This window comes from Topomyia yanbarensis, chromosome 3 (genome assembly GCF_030247195.1).
Source record: "Topomyia yanbarensis strain Yona2022 chromosome 3, ASM3024719v1, whole genome shotgun sequence".
In the NCBI taxonomy this organism is placed as follows: domain Eukaryota; kingdom Metazoa; phylum Arthropoda; class Insecta; order Diptera; family Culicidae; genus Topomyia; species Topomyia yanbarensis.
Genome location: NC_080672.1, coordinates 10,447,341 through 10,468,952, shown reverse-complemented (window position 1 = coordinate 10,468,952; position 21,612 = coordinate 10,447,341). Strand labels below are relative to the sequence as shown.

General features: G+C 42.1%; 1 protein-coding gene across 1 annotated transcript; it reads right to left on the bottom strand.

Annotated features, from left to right (window-relative positions):
• LOC131689212 (sister chromatid cohesion protein PDS5 homolog B-B) lies at positions 1-17,775 on the bottom strand. Its single transcript, XM_058974151.1, has 9 exons — positions 17,613-17,775; positions 16,842-17,368; positions 16,206-16,779; positions 14,446-16,143; positions 1,393-1,529; positions 1,256-1,332; positions 931-1,193; positions 659-868; positions 1-593 (listed from the first exon to the last, which is right to left on the bottom strand). The coding sequence occupies exons 2-9, from the start codon at positions 17,306-17,308 to the stop codon at positions 450-452; spliced, it is 3,570 nt and encodes a 1,189-aa protein (XP_058830134.1). The 5' UTR covers positions 17,309-17,368; positions 17,613-17,775; the 3' UTR covers positions 1-449.
• Positions 17,776-21,612: the final 3,837 nt, after the last annotated feature.

The following is a 21,612-nucleotide window of genomic DNA, read 5'->3' as shown; positions in this document are numbered from 1 at the left end:
TACACTAATTGTACTGATTTTATAGGATTTATTGAACCTTTCTTTCTTCGTAAAAGTTGATTGCTACTTTCAGCAAGCTTCAGATTCATTTCCGCTAACACGATCATCGTCAATATTGTGAACATTTTTTCAACTTCGATCTGCCAAAACGTAATTTCTTTGCGATAAATTGGACTCTCTGAAAAGTAGGATGCAGATTTCACATTCATAATCGCCATAAACCTCAAATCATAAATAATAATTTAACATCAGCGAAAATCATAATCTTTGTTCAAATCGGTTACCTTTCAATTGATGCGGAAAAAATAGAAATTACATATTGTTACACTTACTTTTATAGCAAAAGATCAACTTTTTCTTAGTCATTGTTAGATATACATATAATAGTCACTAACGCTAAAATTCCTTAACTAACAGTTGCGTTCACGTCCTTGCCTGTGCCGCTGCTATTAGTCATCCTCATTACTACTGCTGTGCATTTTCTTTGCTGGTGGCTCATCATCGTCCGCTCCGGAATCGATGCCAATCTCTTCACTGCCCCCGTTGCCTTCGTGATTGTATGCGGCTTTTGAGCTAGAAGCTTTCTTACGATCCTGAAAGATACCGTGCATTCGGTAACAGTTTCGAAAATTATGCCGAGTGTTCAGCAAATACTTACATTCAACGCCAACATTTTTTTCCCTGAACTTGTTCCGGTCAGGTTGTACATATCTTCCGGTATGTACAGGCGTGCATTGTGGAAATTCTCCGATTGAGCCTGGAAGTACATCGAAGGAATGCGTGCATCTACCGGGAAATCGCGTGCATCGAAGGTGTTTACTTTGGTAAGAATCAACCCCAGTGCTATGTCGCAAATGGCCCACAATTTCTGCAAGACAGGAATAAATATCAAAATTCGAAAGCGTGCCAGATTTCGATCCTATCACTTACGCAATTAATTTCATCATCGTCCGGTTTTAGAGCGTCTTTATGGTTTTTCATCCGTTCGATTAGGTTCTTGTAGAAACCGAAGCAGAAGAACTCTTTGTTGGTGACCAGAGGTTCCAGGATCAACCAGAGACAGCGTTCGATCTGCCGCAGCTGCACTGGATCCGTATGACGGGTGAAGCGAGGATCGTGTGTCAATACTGGGACGGCAAACACCAACATATAGTCGGGAAGAATATGCGGAAGTTGGCTCATGGCGCGCTCCACTGGAATGAGACAGCAAAATTTATTACAGAACGGTAACGTTGTATACAGTCTACTTCCATACCTGTCGCAAACGTTTTTACATATTCCCTTCGCCGATTTACGTCCGTTTCGATGTTCGATTTTACCTGGTGCTGTAATCTAAAATGATAAAATAAATGAATGCAATTGTCATGAGAAGAAGAAACAATCGTGACTTACTTTCTGTCCGTTTCCCGACCACAGAGTACGTAGTAGCCCATGAAATCCAGCGGAAGACACTTGTGAGGAATTCCCTTGTTCAGACCTTTGTGTAGCTTCTTGATGAACGTATCACGCACCTCTATTACTGGATCGCACTGGAATTGTAAGTTGATCAATTAATTTTCGGCGTCTTCTTAGCATGTATCAAAAATCTATTCAGCGATTTGATAGGACTGCGGCATATCGCTTTGTAGATTACGGAGTGCCCCGCGAGGCAAATTTTGAGGAATTAGATAAGGTGTCTGCCATGTAAAAACCGGTCCTCGGGATGAGAACATTTTCTATGTGTATATCTGGAAGAGAGTCGTGTTCTGTAGTTTGCCTACCCCTATAAAACAACGCGTTTGAATCGTTATCTTTACTGAACTTTTTCAGCGGCTGATAGGACTGCAGCTTATAGCTTAGGGGATCTCGGTCCGTCCCGCGAGACAAAATTTGCAAATCGGACGAGGTGGCAACTGTCTGCCTAGTAACCACCGGTCCTCGGGAGGAGGTCTAAATGTTGCCCCTGTGTGTCTCGAAGTGTGTAACGTCAAGTCCTATCATTGCGTTAGTGCGTTCTTTCGTTGACAGCTATGTACCGAGTCTGGATAACAAAGGCTTCTACCGAAACTGTTCTTTAAGGCTCAAGTTACCTCAAGGCTTGGTTGTGTGCGTAAGAAAAATTGTGTTCAGCTTTGCCACCAGATTATCCATTTAAACCTTTTCAAAACTCTAAAAGAAGAATATCAGTCCATTTATTAGATCATCACGATTCAATTCATGCAAAATACCTGCTGGAAAACCCATCGGCTTAGCTGAATGATGCTTTTGAAAAAGTGGCTGTGATTTTTTCATTGCGCAGTTGTGTTGCGTACCCCAGCACGGTGTGGTAGTGTGACAAAAAATCACAGCCACTTTTTCAAAAGCACCATTTAGCGGAACCGATAATTTTTCCAGCAGCTATTTTGTATGATTTGAATCGGTATGATCTAATAAATCGGCTGATATTCTTCTTTTATAGTTTTGAAAGGGTTTAAATGGATAATCTGATGGCAAAGCTGAACACAATTTTTCCTACCCATACTTCCCAGCGTTCAAATCTAACACATGCTCAAAAAAGGTAACTTGAACCTGAAAAGATATCACTGCGTTAGTGCAAAATCGCTGTACTTGACGGGAATACGAAAAAAATCTTCTGGGACGTTTTATCTATGACGGTGTAATGGGACGGTTTGTCTGTGACGGTGTAATAGGCCGAATCCCTTTGGGCTTCGATACTGACGACACTGTAGTTGTTTGCGGATTGTAATCTGTCATCGCAGTAGGCGCACACTGCATCAAACTTTTTTCTTCCACTGCTGCTACTGGCTGTCCCTGCTCGGTCACCTGTTGAATTTAATTCTGGCTATTCGAGTTGGTTGCTGTTTTCATTAATTGTGCGGATGCTTTCTAGACAGCATGCGAATTGTGGCTTGACACCGTAACAGGTTCCTTACGCTGATTCAAGTGTACCAACGAGCGACGATAATCGGTTCCTTCTACGTTGACCAAATACGAGCGTTCATTGAAACGATCCGAAATCGTTCCTTTCATCCAAATTTTTTAGGTTTCCGGATGAAGCTGCACATACACTAGGGAACCAACTTGCAGCTCTGGTAAGATTCATGACTTACGATCATATCGTAGCTTTGACCGTTTACGATTGGTTTCAATTTTCGCAGATACATTCTCTTCTATGGATAAAAGCAGATTTGCCGTTGCGGTGGGCACTCCGCACCTAGTGGAACGCGATAGCAATCGAGCTGCTGGACTGGATCCAATTTGATTTGGAATGTGTTGTTTCAAACTGCTCTCAACTCCTATTCAACAGCTCTCACAACGCCACCCATGTTACGGCTTGGTAAGGCCAAACTGGTGTCGAGGGGGGTCAATTAAGGTTGTTTGTCATATTCTTGATGGTCACATGATTAGCTTCTGCATTAGAATCGTCAGACAACCTTAGTTGATTATAGAATTACAGATTTTTTATAAAATTATTTATATTATATATTATTTTTGCTTCATATTCGAGCTTGTAGAATCTCTTGAGCGTCTCATATACGAGTTCCGACGGAAATTGAGGATTCGATGAAAGAAATCTCTTCTATGAGACAGTCGACCGAGGGTGTCGAAATGCCGAAAGAGATGAGGAGCGGTAAGCGAGTTTTATAAAAGGGAATGAGACACTTACTACACAATATTCGATTCAACAAAGCTGAGAAATAAGTTTCTAAATGTGTACTACTAATGTCATACAATTCAGCGCATTCGCCGGAAGGTTAAGTATGGAAGATCGTTCGAGTAAGTGAATTTTATCATTAATGATTATCCTATCACATATTGATATATAATTAAATACACTAAATACGCGTCGATTTCTTCCTTCCGGAAAGGAATTGAAAGTTTTACTGTAATGTTAAAATTCAATTAATACAAACATTACATTAAGGCGGGGCGGGTTGATGGAACAATGACCTCGGAACATGCCTGGCGCTGTACACGAAATGGACCATTGGAAAGTCAATTGAGCTAACACCTACCTAAATCCATGAACCAAGTTATTTGCATGGATATATTTAAATACATGCAAACATTTTTTTTCTGTAAATCACTACCAGCTAGTGGGAGATAGGATGGTTAACACACAATGCAATAATGCGCACCAAAAATTCATACCGCTCATTTCCGCTTTCTTCATGAGATGCTTTGCGATTTTCACTGCTGACTCTGCTTTCCCGTTGGCTTGCTGATGGTGTGGTGCCGAAGTAGCGACATCAAAATCCCAATCTGAGGCGGACTTTGCAAACTTGTGATTGGCAAAATTTGTTCCGTTGTCGGTGGTGACGCGGTGTGGAACACCGTAGCGTGCGAAATTTTGTTTACAGACTTCGATTACCGATTCGGGACTTTCAGCTTATTTATTTCGAAATAGTCCGAATAGTGATCCACCACATCCAAAAACTTTCGTCTCATACCTAGTTGCTCGCAAAAGACATCCATAGAAACCAGTTGAAACCAGTATTTAGCGCAAATATTACATTCCTTAATAACATCTTTAATCTGCGAAGACATTCCAGGCCAAAAGAGATTTGCTCGAGCTAGTTTGAGTGTTGCTTCGACACCATTGTGACTCGTATGACAATTACCGATTAATTTCCTGCGAATATACACACATATGGAACTACGATACAGTCGTTACGAAACACCAAACCGTCTTGAAAAGACAGCTCGTTCCTGAATCCAAAATAAATTATTGCACCATTGAGAACGCGATCGACAGTTGCAGGCCACCTACGCTGGGTGAAGTCTATAACTATCTGGATAGACTGGTTGTTTTCGGTTTCGCGTATAATTTCGTCAATTCTTGCACTTTCATAATTCAGCCTCCTGGATTTCTTCGAAGACTTTGAGTATTTGTATTCTGTACTCTTCCATCGTTTGCGAGATCGACAATGGGGCGCGTGCGAGTGCATCCGCGATAACATTCTCTTTACCGGTGACGCACTCTATAGAAATGTTGTATCGACGAGGCGCTGACAGAAGGGATTTTTTAAAAACGTTCAGAAGAGGCTTATGATCTGTTACTTGCCTTACCGTTCAGGCTAGAGGTTTGTTGTCTCTTGCTGCATGCAGAAGCCGTCTCCACTCCACTCGGTCCATTGCTGCTTGTCACCAGCCTCGCAGTATTCAAAGGTCCAGTCCAGGTCGTTCTTTATCTGGTTGATCCACCGTGCTCGCTGTGCGCCCCGTCTTCTTGTTGCTGTGGGTTCGCCCTCAAGAACCATCTTCAGCGGGTTGTCGTCCGACATTCTTACGACGTGTCTAGCCCACCGCAAATGTCCTATTTTTGCGGTATGCGCGATGGATGGTTCTTCCAGCAGCTGATGCAACTCGTGATTCATTCACCTGCGCCACGTTCCGTCTTCCATCAGCACATCACCATAGATGGTATGCAACACCTTTCGTTCGAAAACTCCAAGGGTGCGTTGGTCCTCCACGAGGTTAGTCCATGTCATGTGGCCGTAGAGGATCACCGGTCTAATCAGCGTCTTGGAGATAACCAACTTCGTGCGGCAGCACGAATTTTGTTCGAGCGGAGCGTCCTCCGGAATCCAAAGTAGGCGCGATTTCCCACCAAAATCCGGCTCTCAATTTCTCTGCTGGTATCATTGTCGGCGGTTACCAGTGAGCCCAAATACACGAATTCGTCGACCATCTCGATTTCGGCACCGTCAATCTGAACTCGGGATGGGAGGGTCACATCGTCGTCTCCAGAACCTCCTCATGTATTCAGTCTTCGAAACGTTGATGGCAAGTCCAATCCTGCTGGCTTCAGCTTTCAGTCTGATGTACGTTTCCGACATCGCCTCGAAGTTCCGTGCCACTATGTCAATGTCGTTGGCAAAGCCAAGAAGCTGGACGGACTTCCTGAAGATCGTGCAACACGTGTCTATCCCCGCTCTCCTTATTACACGTTCTCATGTAACGTTAAACAGTAGGCACGATAGACCATCACCTTGCCGTAACCCTCTTCGAGATTCAAAGGGACTCGAAAGTGTCCTTGATACTCGAACAACGCACATCACCCGATCCATCGTCGCTTTGACTAATCGTGTTAGCTTATCCGGAAAACCGTACCCGTGCATTATCTCGATCGATTGCGTCATACGCCGATTTGAAATCGATGAACAAATGATGTGTAGGTACGTGGGTATCGTGAATATTTGGTCCGTGGTGGCGCGGGAACCCAAGAATCCCGTTTGGTAGTGCCCCGCGAACTCCCTTGAAAATGGTGACAATCGACGGCAAAGAGTTTGAGAGAGGATCTTGCAGGCGGCGCTAAGTAGTGTGATCGCGCGATAGTTGCAGCAATCCAACTTGTCACCCTTTTTGTAGATTGGGCAAACGACACCCTCCATCTACTCCTCCGGAAGAATCTCCTGCTCCCAAATTTTGGCAATTATCCAGTGTAGCGCTCTAGCCAGTGTTTCACAACCCTATTTTAGTAACTCGCTGGGTAGTTGATCTACACCGGCAGTTTTGTTGATTTTCAGCCGACCGATCTCCTCCTAGACTTCTTGGAGATCAGGGGCCAGCAGCCTATCGTCTTCTACGCGTGCTCCAAAATCCGTTGCCATGCCGCCTTCGTCCTCTGCTGCTTCCCCGTTGATGTGCTCGTCATAGTACTTCTTCCACCTCTCAATCACCTCACACTCGTTCGTAAGAAGGTTGCCGTCTAAGTCCCTGTACATATTGCCTTTGCGCAAACTGTTCAGCTTCTCGTAGAACTTCCGTGTGTCGTTTATGCGGTACAGTTGTTCCATCGCTTCGCGATCTCATGTTGCCGCTTCTTTTTCCGGAGGACCGAGGTTTACCTGTTCCGTGCTTGTTTGTATCGCCCCACATTCTGTCTCGTTCCGTGCTGCAGCACCCTCGCCCGTGCTGCATTCTTCTCTATTAACTGCGTACATTCGTCATCGAACCAGCCGTGTCCTCCATTCGAAATCGCTGTACCTAGTGCCGCTATAGCAGTACTTGTTATGGCGGAACGGATCTCCATCCAGTCGTCTTGAAGAGTAGCTGCGCCCAGCTACTCTTCCGTGGGCAGTGCTGCTTCCAGCCGCTGTGCGTAGTCTTGGGCAACCCCGGCGTCCCGAAGTTGCGCGATGTTGGGCCTTGGCGTCCGACTACGATGAGTGTTGTACACCGTCGAATTTTGAGCGCACTGCAACTAGGTGGTAATGGTCCGAATCTATATTCGCACAGCGGCAGGTGATATGAGAGAAGAATCGCCCGTCGATTAGAACGGTTTTCGGTGCGTTGGTCAGGTGATCTCCAGCTGGCTTTGTGGATATCTTTGCGGGGGATGAAAGTACTTCGGACTACCACGCCACGGGAGGCTGCGAAGTTCACGCATCGTTGGCCGTTGTAATTCGATACGGTGGGCTTGTGATCTGTTCGGACGGTTACTTTTGGATTCCCAACTACCAATTGCTTGAATCTGACACAGGCAAATAGCAAGGTTAGAAGCTCCTTTTCTATTTACGCGTAATTCCTCTCGGTTGCCGTAAGGGTCCGTTGCGCATATAGTATGGAAACTCCGAGACCGATGCTGCTTGTGTCGCACTCTATAGTCAGCGGTTGATTCATGTTGTAATAACGTAATATTTTCAGGTCGCTCTCTAGTGTTTTGACCTTTCTAAACACGCTTTCTTCCGTTGACGTCCACTTCCAAGGCACGGATTACGAAATAAGTTTTCACATGTTTGATAAATTTGTGAGATACCGTGCCCGATAACTTTCTGTAACCTTTGAACAATGATTGATGGTTTTCCACGATTTTGTGCTTTTACTCTATAAATGTTAAATAGATTGTTCTTCCGTAGAAGCCGATGATTTCGCTCCACCAGAACTTGACGATACCTAGCTCGCGTGATGCTTCTGCTGACAGAAGTGGACAATGATCGACGTCCACCACTTGCAAAACGAGGTACTCTTTCTTACTACACTACTCATTATACAAGTGTAAACTAGGCTTACCACACACCGCTCCCGTATTGAGTTCTACAAGATGACGACACAAATGAACTCATAATGAATGAATTTCATGTTTGACAATTCTCGGTGGTTTGTTTACTTTGTCAGATGCGTGAGTGCGAGCGAAACGGGTGCTCATCTGTCACATTCGAACTCACGTAACTTCCATGTAAACAAACCACCGAGAATTGTCAAAAGAAATTCATCCGGCTCGTTTTGTGGGGTTATGTCGGTTGGTGTAAAACCTAATGCCAGATGCAGCTATTCAAACAGGGTTGCTATGATTAATAATAAAATCCACTTGTTTTGAAGTCATGCTGCTTCTTTAGTTAATAACTTTTCTCAGCGAATTTTCACAAACTAACAATGTTCTACGAATGTGTTCAGGAGAATACCTTTAGTAATATATAGTGTCCTCATGAATCGATTGATGAGGTGATTTTTTAAGAATTTATTTTCAATTCTAACCGATTTTCCATGCAAATTTCCATATAAACTTTGAAATTTTTGGAGGGTCACTAGACACAACCGATCGTTACCAAAATTTGCACAATTACTAAGGGCCATAAAAGGAATCAGTAGAGCCTGGTGTAGCTAAAGGTCAAAAACTGAACCAGTCTAGTGCACATCTTCTCAAAATGGTTCTTCTTTTTGCAACGATAGCAACGCTTTCCCAATGCAGAACAAGTTCCCTTTGGAAATTCATGATAGTTTCCACAAAACTTGCATGGTTTCGATCTTTGCTTTTCCTTGACAACCTTATTCACCTCTGACGTAGTAGGAAGAACGCCCAGCTCTTGCGACTGCCAAGATGCCATTTCCTCTGCCCGACACAAATCGACCGCTTTGTCCAGGGCCTTATCCGTCATTGTCAACATTTTGGTACGACGATGATGCCATTTGTTTGATGCAATTATCTTTTATACAAAAAATTCTAACTCCAGCTCCCCTAGCTTTGACACTTTGGCAAGTCCTTTTAAGCGAGAGTGAGTTCGTCAATGTTTTCATCGGAGGATTGAACGGCAGAAAAAATCGAGGCGATCCACGATGACATTTCTTTTCATCACGACTTTTGCTTTCATAGCTGCAAGCGCAGCCTCTGGATTCACTTGTTACTCTGCAGTTAACTCCTGGCTTGTTCTCCTATGACTGATAGTAAAACATTCCTTTTTTTGGCGTTGTCTGCTTGTGGCCATTTGTCCCATGGTGTTAACATAGTTGCACCAATTCCTTTCAAAAAACTCAGTTTGCAGACATATCACCTTCCAACGACAACGGTGATGGTTGAAGCACCGGAACAGTAGCTTGGGAGACGCTCACGTTCACCGTATTCATCAATTGGGTTATCATATTGTTTTAATGATCCAAGAACATCCGAAATTGGTTCGGATCCATGTCGATGAGGAATTCCGTGAACCAATCGTTTTACACTTGATTGAAAATGACCGCCGTTGCGACTCGTTACGTTTAAACACGATTTAAATGTATCGCTCCCAACTAAAATTTTCACCTTATGACACGGGAAAACATTAGAAGCTCACGATAGCTTCTGATACCATGTTTTATTCTTTTATTCAAAATGCTATTATCACTGGTAACATTAACTTTATTCTCTGAACAGTACTGCGTGACCATCCATACAAGAAAGAATATTGTGGAACTCTCCACTTCCTGTTAGCTAATAACTACACACTAAAATGATATCAATATGAAGATGGTTTCAAACTAAATCTGAAAAGGGCATATCAATATTGCAACAATAGTTTCGGATTCTACTCGCGAATACTTATTTTTATAAAACTCTACTTCATACTCTTTATCGATAAACTAAGGTTCATTCGTATAGCAGTGGATCAGGCAAAATCAAGCGTTAAATTAACCAAAGCCATTCGACTCATTTGTGACGTTAGATGGATTGAAGCAAGAAAATGCACTCTCTAATCTATTGTTTACTATAGCGCTCGACGATCTGATGTTCAAAGGAACGCAACCATCGGTAAAATATTCTACGGGGTTCTTGGCATCGTAAACAACATCGACAACATTGGAGTTGATCGCAGAGCAGTGGAAGAGACATGTTTGCCTTTTAAAAAGGAAGGAGTGAGCATCGGATTCAAACTCGTAATTAACCAAAACACATGATAGTTGAAAAACAGCAAGGCAATTCGAAGTGTTGGTTCTTAGGTGGAAATCGATGGGTACGGTACGGTTCGAGGTTGTCAACGAATTCATATATCTTAGAACACTAGTGACGTTTGATGACGATGATAACTGCGAGGTAAAAAGGCATGATGTGACTGCGATTAGTACTTGCAATGGTTTGTTTAGTTAGCTAAACTCCCGTAACCTACAGACGCACACAAAACTTGATTTCTTCACATCTTTGATACTTTCTGTTGCTCCGTGCGGCTAGACATTGACGTTGAAAAAAGCAGACCATCGAGGGCTCGGTGTGTTTGAGAGAAGAATTCTGCCTTCAATACTCGGCGGCCCAGAAAATGTATGAACCATTAGCTATACCAAATATACAAACATGTTGAAATGAGAAGACTGATAAAATAGAGAGCCTGGAAGAGGTCGTCGACTTCGGGTCAGCCCCTGAACTCGCTGGCTGTGTACAATCGAGGAAGATGCATGCGCGACAGTGTGTTTAAAAAGATTGGGGAATGGCTGCTAATATCGAGTAACCCAAAAATCCAAAATACGCTCTGTAAGCGCTCGGCCCAAACGATGATGATGATCGAACCTAATCCTCTCGAAATTTGAACCAACAGGGCATGTAACTTGAGCAATCAAAACCGATTTAACGCAGCGACTCGTCGTTCTCTAGAACCAAAGTGACTCGTCAAGCGAAATAATCAACATACTCCCAAGTGTTAGTCCTACGTCAACCCTTCCAACACAAGATTAAAAGAGTCAAAAACTAGCATATGTACCTTCACCCAAGAGAAATGATCAATTCAATTGTAAGTAAGAACACACATGGTCATAAAAACATCGACAACAACGATAATGTGCCACTCCATTCGTAGACCACAGGTCTAACATCAACCAGCCTCATCGCAATAAAAATATTTGAGCCTTTCCTTAACTCTTTCAAAGTTCCCTTCACCCATTGTTTGATAACAAGAAACATTATCCATTCTCGTACTCAGACTGAATAATGCGTATTTTCCCTGCACATAAAACTTCCCAGCTATCAGTTCTTAAAGACATCGTGAACAGAGCCACAAGCTGGCAGCTAGATGGCTGCCGTCGTTTCTACTTCTTTTTATTTCATCTTCAAAATCAAAACATTGCATTGGCGCGCAAGACAAAATCGTTTGAAGCTTGAATGTCTTATCTCACATTGCTTAGAAATTGTTTCACTGTATGTAAACATGTTACCACATGCCGGTGTATAGTTTTTCTTAACGGAATTTTGCATCGTTTGGGAAATTTGTACATTTTTGTTTTTCAAAACAAATGAAACACGCGGTAAAAAAATCAGTCAGCTGATTGCTGAACGATACGCTTGTGTGCGTGCCATCTCCTATCGGTATAGTACGTTCTGGCCGCACACAGATGCTGTAACGTAACTCAAACAACCTCCAAATATAACATGTTATTATCTTGGTATCGCATCACCTTAATTCTGTCAAATATGATGATTCGGTAATGTGTTATTATTTCAATATTAATTCTTCGAAAGGACTAAAAAGATTTTCGTAAACAAACTTGCTTCGCTCATTACTCCACTGCAGAGTGAAGTTTCACGAGAAAATTAAGTTAATCTACATCTTTACCCTTCGTAGAGGCAGCTTCAAATGTCTTCGGCGTGGAAATTATAGTAAACTAAGAGAAGTCTGCAAAACAAAAGTTTGTTTACAAATCTTATTGCCCATCGCAACGTGTCCATCGTATCCTTCCGGCTTTGGTCACCTTGTGGATACTTACTGCGCCGTACAGCCTGGTGAGCTTGTGGTTCATCCTTCGCCTCCATACACCGTTTTCCTGCACGCCGCCAAAGATCGTCCTAAACACACGGCGCTCGAAGGCTGCGAGTGCTTGCAGGTCCTCCTCGAGCATGGTCCAGGTTTCGCACCCATAGAGGACCAGCGTTCTGTACATGGTACATAGTAGGCACGACTTTCATTGACGATGCTTTTTCGGATTTCGCGACTGTTATTATTATCAGCCGTTAGCAGAGATCCGAGGTAAATGAAATCCTCCACTACCTAGAATATATCCCGGTCAATCGTAACACTCCCTCCTAGCTTTCTTCCAAACAGCATGTACTTTGTTTTTTTTTTGTTTTTGTTTAGCTCTCGTTTCAGTCGGATGTAAAGCTCAACCAACGTTCTCCCAATAAGGTCCATCCCATACGCAAAGCATACAAACTGACTGGTTCGTGTAAAAATCGTACCTCGGTTGTTGAACCCGGCTCTCCGCATAACACCTTCTGGTGCAATATTAAACAACAGGCACGGAAGACCATCACCATGTCTTAGTCCCCGGCAGGATCGGAATGAACTTGAGAGTTCACCCGATATCCTCACGCAGTTTTGCGCCCCCTTTATCATCGTTTTAATTAATCTTATGAGCTTCCCAGAGAAGCCATGTTTGTACATAATTTTCAATAGCTCTGTGCAGTTGATGCTATCGTATGCCGCCTTGAAATCGACGAACAGGTGGTGCTTTGGGCCCTGGCATTCACGGATTTCTGAAGGATTCGCCGCACGCTGAAGATTTGGTTTGTTGTCGAGCGCCCGTTGATAAAACCGGTCTGACATCTACGCACGAACGCATTAGTGATAGGTGATAGGCGTCGGTAGATAACCTGGAATAACACACGGCGGCATTCAGGATGGTGATCGCTCTATAGCTCTTACATTCCAGCTTGTCGCCCTTCTTGTAGATTCTGACCAGCATTTCCTGGCCCAGTTTGATAAGTTCAGCTCCAATACCATCCTTACCAGCTGGTTTATAGTTCTTGAGTTGTTGAATGGCATCCGTAACTTTCTTAGCATGGGTATAGGCTGGTTTTCATCGCCCGCCGTACTGATGTAATATTCTCCTTGGCCTTGGCCTTCTGGATCTGATTCTTCATTGCTATTGAAGTGTTCAAAGTAGTGTTGCTTTCACCTTTCAGTCATCTCTCGTTCATCCGTCAGAATACACATTTCTGCTCGCGGTACAAAGCCTTTGCGGGATTGAGCTTCTGATAGAAATTTCGAGTTTCTTGAGAGCGGTACAACTGTTCCATTTCCTCGCACTCTGCTTCTTCCAGACGGCGTTTTTTTCTTCTGGAATAGGCGAGTAATTTGCTTCCGCTTCGGTCGGTATCGTTCTACGTCCAGCTGCGTTCCATGCTGCAGTGCATGGTTATGTATCAGTACTCGATTCTCACGAACTAAACATTTTTGTGAAATAACGGTTAGGATTAGCTCAATAGCATGTTAAGATTTTTAATAAATAATACGAGGTATGTTCTGGTTAGAAAATTTTAGTTCTACATGTTATCGCATAGAAAGCGCCACTAACTTTTCAACGGAGAGATATAGAAATTAGGTGTCTTCTACAAAGTTGTGGAACAGGTATTTTTCAGTAATTCTTTCGAACATTCCGATATTCTATCACTGTTCTATGCAAAGTTAGTGTTGGAGCTCTCTATGCGGTCACAGGTGGAACTAAAATAAACCAAAACATAACTCGTATCATGTGCTACAATTTTTCTGAACATACTATTCAGCTAAATCTGACCATTATTTCACAAAAATGTATAGTTCGTGGGAATCGAGTACTGATACACAACCATGTACTGCTGAGCCCCATGCAAAACTAACTCAGACATCACTTCGTTAAAAGTTTAACAAAGTCGGATTGACTACCAGTCTTCGACAAAGTTGTAGACATTTAAATCATCTTTCCTTTCTTCTCTTACAGTGATAATACGATGCATACAGTGCCACCTAGCGGCAAAAATGCAAGGTGGGTTTTCTCCATGCAAATTGTCGAAAAATCCCATCCCCCGGTAGCTATACTTGTCCGATTTGCTTCTAGTTTGATACCAGTACTCCTGATGGGACTAGAAATCGACTCAAGTGCGGGCCGATCGAGTTTTCAAAAAATCATTCTTTTTCTAGGCAGTCTAGTATACATTCACAGAGAGACTCAACTAGCTAAATTTCTCTCGCAAGGATACCCCGTCTCCGAAACTTCTATATCAGCAAATCTTTGAAAGTGAGGCTAAGACTAATCTACAGGATCACCAAACCGGGCATAAAGCGTACTTCACAGCGGGATGCGATGCCTTAAAAACCACTCGTGTAGACACTGCTGCACCTCAAAAGAACTACTGAAAAGCATACACCCCAACAACCAGCACGTTACCGAAATGCTGTTTCCCTTCCCATTGTCCCCTTACTTATTAATACTATATACGATTCACAAAAAAATCAACTAAAAACTCACCATCAACTGTGACAAATTGTAGAACTGTTCCACGATGAACTGATCGCCGACGCCTTTTTGTTCGCAAATTTTCAGCATCGCCTTACCGGCCGATAGTCGCAGATAGGATTTCTCTGCCGCCGACAGGGTTCCCTGCTCCAGCAAATCACCTTTCTTGCTGATGAATGCGTTCAACATGCGGAAAGTTTTCTGCGCGGACACGACGTCCTTCTTCAGCCCCAGTAACCAGCGAGCCATCGTTTTCAGACCCTCCACCTTGCAGCGGGTTTCCTCCGGGAGATCATCCTCATCGCACCATTCCGTACTCGGGACATCCACGCGACCTTCGACAGTTTCCTTCACAAGTAGTTCTTTGACGATTTTTCGTGAGATTATGTTTTTAATTTGCACGTGAAATCTCTCCGGAAGGTTGTACGCGATATGGCCAAGACTCACAATGGCCGTTCGGTAGTGCTCATTTTCCGGATTTAGCGTGAGTTTGAAGGATTCCACAATTTCAGGGAAAATGTCTATGCTGGGGTCAATGTTCGGATCGCTGGTTTGAGTGTTAACATACATGCACCGGATGGCATGTTTTGCCTGTTTTGGTGAGCCAGCCACTGCAAACTCTTTGCAAATAGGTGCAAGTTCCTTTGCGATGTCCATATGAGACTCGACAAGTGGCTTATAACGACCTAGATAAGTGTAAGCTTTCAGGACATACGGTGCTACGTATTCCTCGTCAAAGTTCAGCAAGCCAATCATATGCCGCAGGATTTCCTTATGCTGGAAGTGAGCGGAAAAGACATACGCCAACACTGTAAGCAGCTTGAGACCGCGTTCGCCTGCAGACTCCGAAGGCAGACTAACTTCATCAATCACTTCAGAACCATTCATACATTCCTGAATGAGTTCGATGAGAATTCCAATCGAATGCTTGTCCACCATAACAGATGCGATCCGTTCCAGCAACATCTTCACCGTGTTATAGTACGTATTGGTCATTATAGGTTGACCAAGTTTTTTCAGCACAACCGCCATGGTTTCGGCGCATTCTTTGCATGTAACATCTCGCTTCAGAATGGTCTCCATTTCGGAAATTAATTTTGGATCCTTACGCATCTGAGCACTAAATTTAAGCAGAAACTCCTGTGCCTTCACCGGATCGGGAAGCTGTTTAGCGATGTTTGCGCATTTAGCATTCATATCCTTCTGCATATTCGGCGTGATTTCCTTGATGCGATGCAGCTTAATCCACTCAGCTACACTTCGCCTCACTTTAAGCTGGTTTTTCTGTAGTTCTATAAATGCTTTGGTAGCATTTTCATCGATGGTGCCCAGAAGTTGGTAAAGTTTTTTCATCCGCTCCTCCGCCGGAAGTTGATATGGAACCAAACAGGTAATAAGTAGCCGCTCCACCAACAACCGATCTTCGATTCCCGTCATATAGTATCCGTGCAAAATTTTATCCTTGATCCAATTGACCGCTTTTTTGGTGGCTTCCGGGACATTACTGTCGCTGAGATATTTTTTGTATATCATGGCCAAACCGTTCATCGCTTCCTTCCGTATTTTGTACTTCTTGTCCAATGTGCGTTCCTTCACAAACTCAAGCAGGTCATCCGATTCGGACACGATCTGAAAGTCTCGCTTGGCAGTCTCGACAATGGCCATCACCACTTCGTAGCGGACCGTTTCATCCGAATCATGCTGGCGTACCTAAAATTAACGGTTACAAGTTTAAATATATACTAAGATAGGAATCAGTGGTCAAAAACAACCTTCAAAATGTCAATGATATCCTTCCTTAGATTGGGGTGATTGAGCAGAAAGTGCATTGTGCTTTGAACACATTTGATTCTAATAGGAACAGCGATGTCATAGAAACGACCCAGGAACTGACGCCACAATGGGCCATACTGCTTGGCTAAATTGGAGTCTTTTTCGGAGAACATTCTGGCCAACAGAGAAACCGCCTTTAATCGTTCGTTTTCCTGTGCTGATTTTAATTTGCATTCCAGCTGGGGAAGCACGGACAGCAGAATGCTAGGACTAATCACATTTAGCTCATAGATAACGTCGTAAATTTTCGGCATAATCTGGTACTGTTTTTCGTACTTATCCAGTATGAGAATCTGATTGAAAAAGGCTTGCGTGTAAGTTTCCAGCGTGTCACTCGTTTTCACTATCAAGTCTTTGGCTAGATGGTAAGCGTTTTTCTTTTGTGTCCGCAACGGCTCTACAATATTGATGAACACTAAATCCAGTAGATCGTACGAAACAGAATCCGATTCGGTAATCAACGGGCAGAGAACGTCGAGCATAAATGATTTCACCTTACTGCTGTGTTCGTCACTGAAAATAAAAATGTAATTTTTTAGCTATCCGCATGACCCTATGCGAAAGAGTATTCTTACTTGACAATTTTAAACATCAAACTAAACAGCGTGCAGAATATTTCCTGGCAGTCTTCTAGCTCGAAACACATATTGAAAGATTTTACATAGGCCAGATTTTCCAGTAGATAAAAATAACGCTTGAAAGCAGGATCCTTGGGATCCTTCAGACCATTTAGTTGCTTTATAAGGAACAGAAAAATCCCCTTTATTTGCTCCTGATCCTTATACGGAGCTTCCGGTGCATAAACCCGAAGAACATCCGCAATACAGCAAGCAATCAAAAGCTGAACATCCTTCGACGCGTGCTGAAGAAAGTAATCGTCCGCTAGGTGTACCGCAAGTGGAATGTACTGGGTATACATGCCCTCATCCTGTCCCATTGCCTGCAGCGTATGGGTTAACGTTTTCAACCGCCGGATCAGTTCGTCCGGCCCGAGATCCTCGTTTATAGGCCGACATCCCGGTGGATAGGTAATGTCCCCCATTATTGTTCCACTCTAATCCTCCGATTCAATGCTTGTTCTGCTCGATACAATGTACAGTCGCTATCGACGCATGAAAATAAACAGAAACTAATTAGATTTAAACATTTCACAAAAGTTTGATTTTTCGCGTCGAGATTTTTCAGGCACACCACTATAAATTTTACTACATGAAAGCTGAGCAAAAAAAAAATGGGCAGCGAAATGAAAACTTCAATGGCCGTAGATGTTGGGAGAGCGTTATACAAAAAACAGCCAAATTTTCAAAGGCGAAAAAGACCCTGAAATTCGTAGCACAGCAACCTACTTTATGCAGCATTCGCTTCAGCACTTCCAACGTTGATAATCAAAACCTTTTTTGATATGGAAAATACACTTTTATCAACACTTTTTTCACGAAAGCTATACCGTTCGCAAAAATTTTGCTTCCTTCGAACGCACACAACAGAGGACGAAACAACTCGTTTTCGTTTGCCTCCTTTGATAGTGCTCGTGAATCAAACGGAGGGCGCCACGATGGTCTTCGGAGGTAAATTGTAGTAGCCTGGTTGAAGACAATCAAAAAACTCAGTCGTACATTATTTTAATAAATAAGTTTACCTGCTATTATAAGCATTTTTTACTCAGGAAAATAAAAATAAATTCATGCAAATAACAGTACAAGCGGCATATAGAATATAACCACGATGAAGCATATAAATCGTAAGCTGTTACCCGTATGTATGGAAGCATCGGACTACCTCTCCGACATGCCGATATGTACGAAGAACGAGCGAAAGTAACAACAAAAAAGTCTCCCGGCATCTGGCGGTTGGCAGCTCTGCAAAGTCAATGATGACAGCTACAGTGCTTCCTTTATATTTCGAAATATAAACTGGTTGATTTTATTCTTCGAGCAGTATTAAGGCAACATTACACCAGTGAGTACTATTCATGAAGTTTTAAGGACGATTCAGACGATACATCAGCTTCCGTCAACGTCAACGGAACGTCACCGTTCCGTCAGGATAAGTTACATGCAGTTAAATGGAGGCATTCACACACAACATCAACGGCACGGAACGTTTTGACGTACGGCATGTGTGAACGGACGCAAGAGAAAAGTATTTAACTTATCCTGACGGAACGGTGACGTTCCGTTAACGGAAGCTGATGTATCGTCTGAATCGCGCTTTACACGGAATTTATTGACATTTTCTGTATTGTATGATTGCAATATAGCGTATGATTTATCATATGAACGGCCTAAAAACTCGATGTTGACGATTTCGAATGGCAATCATTCAAAAAATAGTGAATTCAAGATCGAATGACTTCATATTTGAATTGGAATGAACAGGTTGTCGATTTTCAAATGATAAACTTAACTGTAAAGGAATTGATTGCACTCGAAAAAGTAAACGATGGCGTTGATAATCATCATTCCAAATCACAGCAGTTCATCATTCGTATTTCATCTGTTTTCAGTGCTCGGGCTGAACCAAATGACAATCATTTGATGCGCGCAATGCGATTGGGAGAAGTTTTTCTTAGTTTTTTTCTCTTTACTAGTAACAGCATTTACTAAAACCACATCCGTTCAAGAGAGCAAAAAAATATTTGTAATTTTATTAGTGTTAACGATAACCTGGTAGTGAAAACTGTTTTTCAGGTCAAGAAAAATAACAAATATTGTTAATAGTGTTTACTGGAAAAATACATCCAGTTCAAACGATTTATTTGTGCCCATTTTCGGACAATATCACTGGCATGGAGGTCTTGAGAGCATACAGGAAATCATCCGCGACGGTCTTGGAACTGCAAAAAGCAAACAACTGTGAAAGACGAGGCGAACGAAGTATTGGATAAGGTGTCAAAAAGACAAGAGGTAAAATGTTTGGCAAAGGTTTGTACACGGTCAGTTTAACGATCTGGTTAATCATTTTAGAATATGACAGCGTTCATCGGATCCCAACTCTCTGTTAATTGGTGCCTACATCAATTGTGACGCCGAAATGGCCATTAAGTTTTGATATCCCAGTAAGAGCACAATGGATATCATTGGGAACTACTGGTTCCGAAATATTACGGAGGTATATGGCTTCCACAACGAGTAGTTACGTGTGGCAACCCAAAAGTCTGGAAAATTTTCACGGGCCTGCTCGATTCATGTTTTCAAGGCGGTGTCAGTCCCGCAATCAATACACTGAATTTTTGCACATTCGGGAGTTGCAGGATATGCCACATGCCACATGAGGAACCGATATGCGATCGGATTTGGTTCTATCCCGATGACCGCGCCGCTACATACGGAACGTGCCATATGCCATATATATTTAACCCAATATATTCCGAATCACTGTCGCGAGGAGAGGGATTTAAGAAGTATAGTTCCCATGCCTCCGCATAGCTCAATGTGGTCCTGATGTTCGTGTGCCAACAAAGTAAAAGATCATGGCATGTTCGGTGATAATAGTGAGAAAAAGAAATTGCACATGTCCCTCGAACAATAAACTAATAATGTTCAAAGACAATCCAAAATTTAGTAAAATTACACACTATACAAGACGTCCGGATTTCCAAACAAGATTTGATTGGATATTTGAAAACAGCGCATTCCCGTGGAGACAATTTTGAATAAACTTTTAGCAACTGGCGTCTCCTGCACCACGACATATAAGTTCTTGACTTTGAAAAGCTCCGATGAATTCGAAACCAATGAAACCCTGGCCGAAGAAGTTGGTAGACCAGTGGACAAATTATACCTACAGCTATGACTCGCTAGATGTGGCCAACTTTGTATCTATTTTCGTGAATGGAAGCAGACATGCTCCGCTAGCATATTTCCTCTATTCAAAGAGCTTGGCGTAGTAGGTTCTCCGAAACGAATGTGACTAAAACGTAGTATTGATCCAATCGAACAGCAATTTTCAAATATCAGCGGCTCGTATCAATTTGTCCATTTTTACATAAAAAGTAACAAACCGTTGAGTTCCTATATATTAATCAACTTCCAAACGACAATGTCCTGGATTTATTTAAGCTTGAAAAGACGGATGTTTTTCTTATATACGATGGTATCAAATACGACATCATCGCACAGCCATATAGTTTTAGGTGTACCTATGAATTGCCGTCTCTTATTACCAAGAGTAATTTTCAAAAAAAATACTTGGTTGGAAATGAAGTAAATCCAAACTACGCTAAATCTCGACTGACTGGATGCATCCTACGGGTAGCATCTTTTTAAATTCTCGTTGAATGTGAAGATATATCCTTGTACGATTTCGACAGCTAGGATCTGTGATAATTATATGGAGTATCATTGATCAATATTAATGTTTCAAAGGTTTTCTTCCATTTAATGCCACTATGTTTAATAGTGGAGTTAAATGGAAGAAAACCTTTGAAACATTACGTACATTCCACTAAGACCTCCGTTCGCGTATATATTGTGATCAATATTGTTTCTCTTTGTTCAAAGCCGTCCATCAGGATTCTTCTATTACCACGCATTTCAATAAAATAGAGCAAATCGGATGCCGCAAACTTCCGTAACTTCTTTCCGTAATATCCTAAGAGGAGAACAAACGAACTATACTGAAGGGAGCAACGGAACCGGTTATCACCTCAGACTATTTACTATTTAAACAGATTTGAACTAAAAATCAATATTAATTCTTCAAAAGGGCTAATGAGATTTTTGTAAACAAACTTCTTTCGCTCATTACTCCGCTGCCGAGTTGAATTTCATGAAAAATACACTTGAATCAACATATTTACCCTTGGTAGAATCAATTTCAAATGTTTTCTGTGTTGAAATTATAACAAAATAAGAGAAATCAGCAAAACAAAAGTTTGTTTACATATCTTATTAGCCCTATTCAAAAGTTGATATGGAAATGTTGTATTTGTATACCATATCTAGCCAAACATTTGAAAAGAACCCATCTGTCAAACGTAAAAATAGAGGAAATTATAAAAGGAGTTTTGAATTTGTTTCAAATTCATTATAATCTTATTTAAAAAATTGTTACCATTTTATTTCGTTTGATTGCGTTAGATATATCTTACATTTGATTAATAACCGACACCAATTAAGTGTAGCATGGGATTTAACTTTAATAAATGTAATAGAATCGCATTCAAATGAATAGCTAAAGGCCAGTCAGCAGCTGACTTCATTCAGTAACATAAATTATGCTAAAGCTACAAGGTGCAGTGTCGCGACTCGATTCATTATGATTGGCAACTATACTAAGCAAAATTTGGAATGCAAAAACCATCTTTTTTAGTACGGTAGTAAGTTTTAAGCATTTGATTTGTGT